General features: G+C 35.6%; 1 protein-coding gene across 3 annotated transcripts in view; it reads right to left on the reverse strand.

The window, feature by feature from the left end:
* Positions 1 to 12,500, reverse strand: part of fam13a (family with sequence similarity 13 member A) — a 190,298-nt gene that overhangs the window by 38,542 nt on the left and 139,256 nt on the right. For all 3 annotated transcript variants that reach the window (XM_061922947.1, XM_061922948.1, XM_061922946.1), the window contains one exon: positions 7,550 to 7,712. In XM_061922947.1, the coding sequence (XP_061778931.1) occupies positions 7,550 to 7,712 (163 nt within the window). The remainder of the gene's footprint in view (positions 1 to 7,549; positions 7,713 to 12,500) is intronic.

Here is a 12,500-nt window from a genome sequence, read left to right on the forward strand (position 1 = left end):
AAAGTCTTGACAAGCCAAATTTTCTTGTTCTATTGGCAGATAATTTTGCTGAGTTCAAATAAAATACCCCTCATTTTTGTTCTTGTTTTTGGACACTGACTTTTTGCAGTGTTGCTGCAGGGGACTAATGTTGTGAAAAGAGGATTAGCAGGATTTAACAGGAAGTTTGCAAAATTATGAATGAACATTTTTGGCAGCTTAAAACAATTTGAATGCTCAATTTACCGTTGTCGTGTTTCGGTCGTTCATTACCGTGGAAAGTGTCCAACTTTGACCAGTAATCGCCCCGAGTGCTAAATAGTTAGCTTTCCCCTGAGAAGTGTCCAAAAATGGTTCATGTTCGAGTCCGACTTTGAACCAGCATGCAGCCTATCTTTTGATTGTGACTACAGAAGAACGTCTCTAAAGTACGTTTTTTTTTTTGTTATTGTCCTTATGTCTGTGTACAATGTTCCATCCATCCATCCATCCATTTTCTACCGCTTATTCCCTTTTGGGGTCGCGGGGGGCGCTGGAGCCTATCTCAGCTACAATCGGGCGGAAGGCGGGGTACACCCTGGACAAGTCGCCACCTCATCGCAGGGCCAAAACGTGGATTATTTCTGTAATCGCCCAAGTCCCAAATCGCTAAACTTCCACAAAGACAAGACATTTTGAATACAACACTGGCCTAGCTTCATTTTTGGCAACAAAAACGTTATCATTTGTATGACGTTTATGAAAAATTAAAAAGTACTTGAGTGCTAGGGGTGTCCCGATCCGATATTGATTTCGGCTATCAGTCCAATATTGATATCGGATATCGGGTCGATATCAGCAACAACAAAAAAACAAGAATTGGATGTAAAATGTCCAATATAAGCACTTATTTACTTGTGCAAAGCTAGTTACATCTAAATGTCCTCTACTAAGCACACAAAGTTGGTCTTTCCATCTAGTTTAGTCAACTCGTCAGCACACAAACTAGACATACGTAATAATATTTGAACAATATTGCAGTTCAAAACATGACATTTGTCAATATAAGCAATTATCAGTTAATTTCTAGTTGCATATTACAGGATCAGCTTTATTGGCCAAGTATGTTTACCACACAAGGAGTTTGACAATGGGAGACCGGGCTTTCTGCTCCGCCGCTCCCAGTCTGTGGAACGCTCTCCCTGACCACCTGAGGGCACCGCAGACTGTGGATGCTTTTAATAAAGGCTTGAAAACACTTCTTTTTAAAAAAAAGCCTTTTTTTTAGATATATGCATACTAGTTTGAGCTATTTGGCTGTTCTAGTTTTTATTGTTTTTATTTTTTTTTTATTCTAATTTTATTTTAATACACTGTAGCACTTTGAGGTTGTTTACTCAATTTAAAGTGCTTTTTACAAATAAAATCTATTATTATTATTGACTTGGTAGACTGTGCTCTTTTTGTTCAATGCAAGAAACAAAGAAAGAAGCAGCATCTACGATAAAGCACGGTAGCGTGATGGCCGTCCGCTGAGCCATCTTTGTATGAAAACAAGAGGGAAACATTAAAGAACACAGAGGACATTAAAGGAGCATGGAGCTCATGCAACCAGCTGCCACTTCAGAGGCTACAAAAGTGAAACACGGAAAGAAAGAGAAATAAATAATACATGTTGCGCACATACGATTGCACGATGTATAGACAAACAACAAAACAAAACAAAAACGCAAGCGTATTAAAAAAAAGTATCCAGTAACAAATGTATCCGCATCATTCAATTTACTGCTTCATGAGCTTATTAACTCAATTAACTACCGAGGCCACTAGCTGTCGGCTATAGAGGAATTACCACTCCACTTCAATGTAATGAATCATAACATAAGTCCATTCCAGATGGTTAATAATAAATAGGTTAGTCTTTTTCATACCTACGCTTGTTCTCTGTTTGTCTAATTCACTTCATCAAACCTTTTTTAACAGTACAAAATATTAATAATAGCTGATATCGAATCTGTATCTGCCAGGGGTGTAACGGTAAACAAAAATTTCGGCTCGGTACGTACCTCGGTTTAGAGGTCACGGTTCGGTTCATTTTCGGTACAGCAAGAAAACAACAAAATATACATTTTTGGGTTATTTATTTACCAAATTTGCAAAAATCTTCCACCAAAAATATTTTTCTTAGTGGAATATTTGATGTGAATTAATGGGAACCTTGGATAGGTCAATAATTCATGATAACATTGATTTTGATTCAATATTATGTTTTGAGCAATGATAGTTTGAAAGAAAAAAAAACAGCTTTGTTTTATTAATCAACATTGCGCTTTTGAGCGTTATAGGAGTTAGGGTTAACAAAGCAGAGTGGGCGGGGTTTGTTTTCAGAGTAGCCAGCCCGAAATGTGTGTGTCAGGAACAGAGGCGGAAGTACATTTTTACGTGATAATATGTCATATTGTAGGTGTTTATTACACTTTGCATTCATGTTTAGCTGTTTTTTTATTTATTTTTTCTGTGTTTTGCATACCATCCGGTATGGAGGAGCTGGTCTGCACTGCAAAAAGTGAAATCTAAGTAAGATGAAATATCTCAAATAAGGGTGATATTTGCTTATTTTCAGTCTGATAAGATAATTCTTCTCACTAAGCAGATTTTATGTTAGAGTGTTTTACTTGTTTTAAGTGTTTTGGTCCTAAATGATCTCAGTAAGATATTACAGCTGAGATTTGATGAGCTATATTGAGTAAAACATGCTTGAAACTAGAATATCAACTGTTGCAAAGCTGTGTCATCAACACTCACAAGTATAAAACTACTTTTTTTTATACTAATAATTTCTTATTTCAAGCATGAAAAAAAAAATCATGAATTTGACACAATTGTGTCTCATAATTAAAACAGATGACAGCCAAATGGACTTTGCTGTTTTATTTTCAATAAAACAATAGAAAATAGGTACTCATATAGTAGTACAGTTGGCACAGTACAGTAAACTGACAGTTAATATTTCAACATTTGACATTTCTAACAATTTTGAACAGAAATAGTTCATGCACATTCAGATAAACTCTTCAAAATTACAAAAGAAAAAAATTTGGTGCAATGATGTCATGTTATGGATGGAAAAATGCATTTTTAGACAATATGATTTGTCTGAGCGGCTAGGAGACCCCGAGAGTAACAAGCGCTTGCCTTGTTGCCTTTCCATTAAGAAAAATGAACTAGTTTTTAGTATAAGTTTGCTGGTTTCAAGAAATGTAATGCCGAGCGCATATCATTATGTCAAGATAATGGCACTAGCATTTACTTCATTTAAGAATATTTTTCAACATATTGAGTAAAAAGGTCTCTTTTTTTTTTTTCTACCAAGAAAAGTGCACTTGTTATTAGTGAGAATATACTTATTTTAAGGTATTTTTGGGGTCATTGAAGTTAGCTAATTTGACCTGTTTTGGAAAGTCTCGACAAGCCAAATGTTCTTGTTCTATTGGCAGATAATTTTGCTTAATTCAAATAAAATACCCCTCATTTTTGTATTTTTTTCCCTTGTTTTTTAACACTGAATTTTTGCAGTGTGGGAACAGTTTTTGCACATGGCAAGGTCTACACTGCACAAAGTCAGTGTTCAAAAACAAGAAAAAAAATTACAAAAATGAGGGGTATTTTATTTGAACTAAGCAAAATTATCTGCCAATAGAACAGGAAAATTTGGCTTGTCAAGACTTTCCAAAACAAGTAAAATTAGCTAACCTCAATGAACCCAAAAATACCTTAAAATAAGTATATTCTCACTAATAACAAGTGCACTTTTCTTGAAACCAGCAAACTTATACTAAAAACTAATTTATTGTTCTTAATGGAAAGGCAACAAGGCAAGCGCTTGTTACTCTCGGGGTCTCCTAGCCGCTCAGGCAAATCATATTGTCTAAAAATGCATTTTTCCATCGATAACATGACACCATCGCGCCAAGTGCGTGCTCTTTCAGTCAATTAGTGCGCATATATACAGCCCGGCCCCCAGCCCAAATTATTTTTTAATTGTCATTTTGAGGAATTTATCTGAATGTGCATGAACTATTTCTGTTCAAAATTGTTTGAAATGTCACATGTTAAATTTTTGAATATTAACTGTCAGTTTACTGTACTGTACTACTATATGAGTACATATTTTCTATTGTTTCATTGAAAATAAAACAGCAAAGTCCATTTGGCTGTCATCTGTTTTAATTATGAGACACAATTGTGTTAAAGTCATGATTTTTTTTTTTCATTCTTAAAATAAGAAATTATTACTTTAAAAAAAAAGTAGTTTGTGTGTGTTGCAAAGCTGTGTCATCAACACTCACAAGTATAAAACTACTTTTTTAAAGTAATCATTTCTTATTTCAAGCATGAAAAAAAAAATCATGATGCCAAGCGCATATCATTATGTCAAGATAATGGCACTAGCATTAATTAATTTAAGAATATTTTTCAAAATATTGAGCAAAAATATTGCATATAAACTGTATCTTATCAGACAGAAAATAAGCAAATATCACCCTTATTTGAGATATTTCATCTTACTTAGATTTCAGTTTTTGCAGTGTACTGTTTGTTTGCTGACTTTTTGCTTATTTCCTCTTGTTGCGAGACGGTGCATCAACAGGCAATGTGTAATTACAATGTTACACTGCAGGTTTACTACGTGACTTATTTGTCTTTTCAAACACTTACTAGCTTTTTTTCTTTTGCTTACATTTTAAACCCCTGCAGCGCCTTTCTTTTCTTTTCTTTTTTTTGAACACGTGGCATCAACCTGTTACTCATCATTCCTGACATGTGGCGACTGTTGAAAAACAATCCTAGTGTGGGCGCATGGCGACTGTGCACAACTTTTACTAACCGACACATGGATATCACCCTGAAGCAAACACACTGCTTGAGTTTGTTCCAGATCATATGACCACACACTTGCAACGAGCATGGACAGGAAGCTCAAAGGGAGTACTTTGAGCTCGTTTGTAGTACTAATATTAATATAAACGAGCGTTTAAAGACAAAAATGACGGAGGAAGCAAGCAAGGCGAGGGTTTCCTTACCTTAAACACTGCAAAAACTGAAATCTAAGTAAGATGAAATATCTCAAATAAGGGTGATATTTGCTTATTTTCTGTCTGATAAGATCATTCTTCTCACTAAGCAGATTTAATGTTAGAGTGTTTTACTTGTTTTAAGTGTTTTGCTCCTAAATGATCTCAGTAAGATATTACATCCTGTTGCTGAGATGTGATGACCTATATTGAGTAAAACATGCTTGAAACTAGAATATCAACTGTTGCAAAGCTGTGTCATCAACACTCACAAGTATAAAACTACTTTTTTAAAGTAATCATTTCTTACTTTAAGCATAAAAAAAAAAAATCATGACTTTGACACAAATATGTCTCATAATTAAAACAGATGACAGCCAAATGGACTTTGCTGTTTTATTTTCAATAAAACAATAGAAAATAGGTACTCATATAGTAGTACAGTTGGCACAGTACAGTAAACTGACAGTTAATATTTAAACATTTAACATTTCTAACAATGTTGAACAGAAATAGTTCATGCACAAATATATATATATATATATATATATATATATATATATATATATATATATACATATATATTCCTTGCGCACTAATGACTGAAAGAGCACACACTTTGCGCAATGATGTCATATTATCCATGGAAAAATACATTTTTAGACAATATGATTTGCCTGAGCGGCTAGGAGACCCCGAGAGTAACAAGATGTTGACTTGTTGCCTTTCCATTAAGAACAATTAACTAGTTTTTAGTGTAAGTTTGTTGGTTTCCAGAAATGTAATGCCGAGCGCATATCATTATGTCAAGATAATGGCACTAGCATTTACTTCATTTAAGAATATTTTTCAACATATTGAGCAAAAGGGTCTCATTTTTTTTTTCTACCAAGAAAAGTGCACTTGTTATTAGTGAGAATATACTTATTTTAAGGTATTTTGGGTTCATTGAAGTTAGTTAATTTTACTTGTTTTGGAAAGTCTTGACAAGCCGAATTTTCTTGTTCTATTGGCAGATAATTTTGCTTAGTTCAACTAAAATACCCCTCATTTTTGTAATTTTTTTTCTTGTTTTTGAACACTGACTTTTTGCAGTGCACTATTCTTTATTTATTTTAAATTGCCTTTCAAATGTCTATTCTTGGTGTTGGGTTTTATCAAATAAACTTCCCTAAAAAATGCGACTTATACTCCAGTGCGACTTATATATGTTTTTTTCCTTCTATATTATGCATTTTCGGACGGTGCGACTTATACTCCGAAAAATACGGTACTCATATAGTAGTAGTACAGTTGTTATTAGTGAGAATATACTTATTTTAAGGTATTTTCGGGTTCATTGAGGTTAGCTAATTTGACTTGTTTTGGAAAGTCTTGACAAGCCGAATTTTCTTGTTCTATTGGCAGATAATTTTGCTTAGTTCAAATAAAATACCCCTCATTTTTGTATATTTTTTTCTTGTTTTTGAACACTGACTTTTTGCAGTGCACTATTCTTTATTTTAAATTGCCTTTCAAATGTCTATTCTTGGTGTTGGCTTTTATCAAATACATTTCCGCCAAAAATGCGACTTATACTCCAGTGCGACTTATATATGTTTTTTTCCTTCTTTATTATGCATTTTCGGCTGGTGCGACTTATACTCTGAAAAATACGGTACTCATATAGTAGTAGTACAGTTGTTATTAGTGAGAATATACTTATTTTAAGGTATTTTTGGGTTCATTGAAGTTAGCTAATTTTACTTGTTTTGGAAAGTCTTGACAAGCCGAATTTTCTTGTTCTATTGGCAGATAATTTTACTTAGTTCAACTAAAATACCCCTCATTTTTGTATTTTTTTTTTCTTGTTTTTGAACACTGACTTTTTGCAGTGCACTATTCTTTATTTATTTTAAATTGCCTTTCAAATGTCTATTCTTGGTGTTGGCTTTTATCAAATAAATTTCCGCCAAAAATGCGACTTATACTCCAGTGCGACTAATGTTTTTTTCCTTCTTTATTATGCATTTTCGGCCGGTGCGACTTATACTCCGGAGCGACTTATACTCCGAAAAATACGGTACTCATATAGTAGTACAGTTGTTATTAGTGAGAATATACTCATTTTAAGGTATTTTTGGGTTCATTGAGGTTAGCTGATTTTACTGACAAGCCAAATTTTCTTCTTCTATTGGCAGATAATTTTGCTTAGTTCAAATAAAATACCCCTCATTTTTGTATTTTTTTATTCTTGTTTTTGAACACTGACTTTTTGCAGTGAATGTACATTGCATTGACATCTTTTTGTAAGAAATGGCTTGTGCAAATGTGCACGAGGTATTGTTTACTTAAAGGCTGCACCCTTGAGATATTCCTCCTGAGAACCAGCATCTGCACATGACATGAATTTTTTTTTTTTTAAATTTTTTTTAAGAAAGAGTAAAACACAATGTCCACTGCAGTGGACGCTGGTTCTCAGGAGGATATAGTAGACTAGAAGATCTGTCCCTGATCAATCCTGCAGCAACGCTTACCTCCCCAGTTGCTGTTGTCCTGGCCTAGCGTCGTCAGGTCCAGCCGAGGCACGTCCTCGCAGCTCGCCTTGTCCCGCTCGGGGTCCGAGCCCCGCACCTCCCCGCCCCCGCCGAGCCTGGGGTCGCGAATGGCGGGCGACTCCTGGATCTTCATCCTGAGCGTCTGCACAACCATGAGAGAGAAAAGTAGAGGAGCGTTCAGCTACGGCGACTTGAGGGGGCGAGCTGGCGAACACACTCTTTAAGTTGAGGCGAGCGCACACACGGGGAGAGGAGAGGGGGCGGGGCCCGGCGCGCCATTGGACGCGGGGCCGAGCCAAAACATCCGCCCATCTGCTTGTGGATGGACAGGGCAGGGTGGGAGTGTTGTGGCTCCGCCCTCTCTTCCTTCAGCCTCCCTCCCTCTCTCTCTCTCTCTTTCTCGATTGCCCACCCTGGACTTGTTTGTCTCACATCAGCAGGAGGGGACGGGTGGTAGGAGGGAAGAAAAAAAAAAAAGAAAAAAAAGAGGACAGATTGTGAGCCAGCACTTGTAGGCTGACTGGGTAATTTTTTTTTTCGGCCGTTAGACAAACAAATCTTACTGAAGATAAGACGCATTAATACACAAAAAAAAACCACACACAACTTATAAACAACACGTCCAGCTTGTAGAGGTTGTGTATTTAGAGCGTGTCCGCGGATCACTTCGCACCAAACTGATGGGGTTTCATTTCCTCTGTCTGGGCGTGGGACCAGGCTATTTTTAGGGAAAAGCAGATCGCTACTAGACCTCCTAAATGCCACAGGCTACTTACTGGAAGGGTGGCACTTGCAGCCAATTGTTTTGAACACGTCCCACAGCACATGCTTTTTATCTGTACCAGGGTTCAAACTGTGGCCATTATGTACCTTCAATAACTGTCCACGCAATGATTTAGTAACATTTTGAACTATGAATTATGAGAAGAATTATAGTTGAACTTCAATTGTACAAGAGTTGTTTTGTCGCAAAAACATTTCGTTGTGTTTTACATTTGTAGCTACACTGCAAAAAGTCAGTGATCAAAAACAAGAAAAAATAAAAATAAAATGAGGGGTATTTTATTTGAACTAAGTAAAATTATCTGCCAATAGAACAAGAAAATTCGGCTTGTCAAGACTTTCCAAGACAAGTCAAATTAGCTAACCTCAAAGAACCCAAAAATACCTTAAAATAAGTATATTCTCACTAATAACAAGTGCACTTTTCTTGGCAGAAAAAAAAGAGACCGTTTTGCTCAATATCCGGACAACCAGTGTCCTCTACAGTAGACATGTATTTTGTTTTTTGTTTTTTGCGAAAAAGCTAGTCAAAGATCATCTATATGACAGCACTCTCATGTTTTTAAGAATCTGCTGCAGAAATGTGAGTCTCTTACATGTATTTTTTTTTTTTTAAGTGAACCTGCAGGCCACCAGTTGAATAGCCCACGTAATGAAATAGAGTGGACCTAAAATGGAACCTTGAGGAACACCAGTAGTATAACTAAATAAGTTGAACAAAGGACTACACTGCAAAAAATCAGTGTTCAAAACCATGAAAAAAAATTACAAAAATGAGGGGTATTTTATTTGAACTAAGCAAAATGATCTGCCAATAGAACAAGAAAATTCGGCTTGTCAAGACTTTCCAAGACAAGTCAAATTAGCTAACATCAATGAACTCAAAAATACCTTAAAATAAGTATATTCTCACTAATAACAAGTGCACTTTTCTTTCTGAGACCGTTTTGCTCAATATCCGGACAACCAATGTCCTCTACAGTAGACATGTAGTATAAGTCGCACCGGCCGAAAATGCATAATATAGAAGGAAAAAAACATATATAAGTCGCACTGGAGTATAAGTCGCATTTTTTTGGGAAGTTTATTTGATAAAAGCCAACACCAAGAATAGACATTTGAAAGGCAATTTAAAATAAATAAAGAATAGTGCACTGCAAAAAGTCAGTGTTCAAAAACAAGGGAAAAAAAATACAAAAATGAGGGGTATTTTAGTTGAACTAAGCAAAATTATCTGCCAATAGAACAAGAAAATTCGGCTTGTCAAGACTTTCCAAAACAAGTAAAATTAACTAACCTCAATGAACCCAAAAATACCTTAAAATAAGTATATTCTCACTAATAACAAGTGCACTTTTCTTGGTGGAAAAAACAAATATGAGACACTTTTTCTCTCAATATGTCATCTTAAATGAAGTAAATGCTAGTGCCATTATCTTGACATAATGATATGCGCTCGGCATCATGATGTTTTTTTTCATGCTTGAAGTAAGAAATGATTACTTTAAAAAAGTAGTTTTATACTTGTGAGTGTTGATGACACAGCTTTGCAACAGTTGATATTCTAGTTTCAAGCATGTTTTACTCAATATAGCTCATCAAATCTCAGCAACAAGCTGTAATATCTTACTGAGATCATTTAGGACCAAAACCCTTAAAACAAGTAAAACACTCTTAACGTAAAATCTGCTTAGTGAGAAGAATTATCTTATCAGACAGAAAATAAGCAAATATCACCCTTATTTGAGATATTTCATCTTACTTAGTTTTCAGTTTTTGCAGTGCGCTTGCAGCCAATTGTTTTGAACACGTCCCACAGCACATGCTTTTCATCTGTACCAGGTTCAAACTGTGGCCATTATGTACCTTCAATAACTGTCCTGGCAATGATTTAGTAACATTTTGAACTATGAATTATGCAAGAATTATAGTTGAACTTGAATTGTACAAGAGTTGCTTTGTCGCAAAATTGCTCATTTTTTGTTTTTTCGTTGTTTTACTTTTGTAGCTGTATGTAGAAATGGCAACTGGTTCCATCAGCTCTGTGCTTTTTTAATGTCTTTTATGTTTCTATGTGTTTATTTTATTTTTTTATTTTTTGTGGACTTTTTGTATTTTCATTGCAACCACGTAATTGATTTGACTTTTTTTTCTCTTGTTTTGCCTATGAACAACGTATATTATTTTTCCAACACACTGAGTTCCTACAAATATTAAATGAGATTTTGACTAATAAAACAAAACTGTTTTTTTTTTCTTTCAAATTGTCATTGCTCAAAACATAATATTGAGTCAAAATCAATGTTATTATGAATTATTGACCTATCCAAAGTTCCCATTACTTCACATCAATGTTCCCTCTAATTGTTCATGTGTGTGAGCAAACGCAAAAAGTCCCTGAGCATTGAGTGGAGCCCATGTGAGCAACATCACACGTGCACACTGTGGCTACACCAGCAGCACACCTGTCCCAAACCTGACTAAATAACAAGTTACATCTCCATCCATCTATCCATTTTCTACCGCTTGTCCCTTTCCGGGTCGCGGGGGGTGCTGGAGCCTATCTCAGCTGCATTCGGGCGAAAGGCAGCATTCTCTTATTATTATAATCAAATGACAGCAGTCATTTTCATGAGATTATTTTCTAATATAAGTGTTTAGGCCTACTTACAATGACAATAACAAAAAATATTGTTTTTCATGAACTGTGTACTTGTATTGTTTGTCTGGGTGGAGGTCCTGCTTTGGAAATAATTTGTACCCCTTTCAGACATTGCATTTAGTTCCCATTAAAACATTCACATGTTGCACAATGAGATGTAAGCAGGGGATCATGTGTACATTTCTGCAACTTCCTGTTTATACATTTTTTTTAAAATTATTATTTATTTAATATACCAACAGCATTTCATGATTAATATTTATAAATTAAGATTCCTAATAAATGACACTAGAATAAGCACACATTTGTGTCATGTCTGTGTAATCATGTTTTGTTTTAAGTCATGTTTTGTTTAGTTATAGGACTCTTTAGTTTCTGTCTTTTCACTCCCTTGTCTTGTTTCCATGATTACCCCATTAGTTTCACCTGTTCCACGTTTGGACTCATTGTGCACTCTTGATTGTCACCATAGCAACCCATTAGTTTTCACCTGTCACGTCACGCACCTGTTTCACGTCTTGAGTCACGCACCTGTTTTCGTTAATCATGTCTGTAGTATTTAAGTTCAGTGTTTTTCAGTTTGTCTTTCTGACGACCTCACCACATTTATGCTCTGTCCATGCCTGATACTTCTTTCCATGTCAATTCCTCAAGCAACTATTTCTGTCCAAGCCAAGTAAGTTTTTGTTCCATGTTTATAGTCTTTTTGGTTTCATAGTTTGTTCTCCGCCATTGTGCGTGTTTTTTGTTTGTACTTTTTTGCTATAGTCTTTTGGTTTCATAGTTTATTCTCCGCCTCTGTGCGCGCTTTTTGTTTATTCCTTTTTTTTGATAAATATAAATAAATCATGTACCTTCATTCCCGTCTCGCCCGTGCCAACTTTCCGAAACACCCAGGACCAAGTCATGACAATTTGATTGGCAAATCATAGTGTAACGACCTGGAATGACACTTTATGTGTGGTGTTGGAGTTGTCCGACTTTTTTGTGTGGCTGTAAACGCATCACTGGCTAAGTGCCATATGTGCATGTGTTGGCGCAAGTGAGAAAGAGCGAGCGGCTGCTGTTGATATAACAAAGTTGCTTTTGGTCTGGTTTGAAATGACCAGTTTTGCTAGATATAATTTTTTTTATTAATGTTTTGGTGATGTGTTTATGGCCGACAATAAAGAGTTTTGCTCAGTAAAGTGATGGATGGAATTCACGTCCTCAAAGCGTCTCGACAGACGTTACAATATTTGAACAATGATGACGAAAACTGTTTTCTCTGTCGTGTCCGTGTTGAGACGAAAATTATTTTTTTATTTGAATTTGTGCGTGGCATAGATTTGCCGTGCGCAGAGGACGCTTGAGCAGTGCGCAATTGCACAGGAGCGCACCTTAGAGGGAACGTTGCTTCACATCAAATATTCCACTAAGAAAAATATTTTTGGTGGAAGATTTTGCAAACTTGGTAAATAAATAACCCAAAAATGTATATTTTGT

This window comes from Nerophis lumbriciformis, linkage group LG27, assembly GCF_033978685.3.
Source record: "Nerophis lumbriciformis linkage group LG27, RoL_Nlum_v2.1, whole genome shotgun sequence".
NCBI classification, from domain to species: domain Eukaryota; kingdom Metazoa; phylum Chordata; class Actinopteri; order Syngnathiformes; family Syngnathidae; genus Nerophis; species Nerophis lumbriciformis.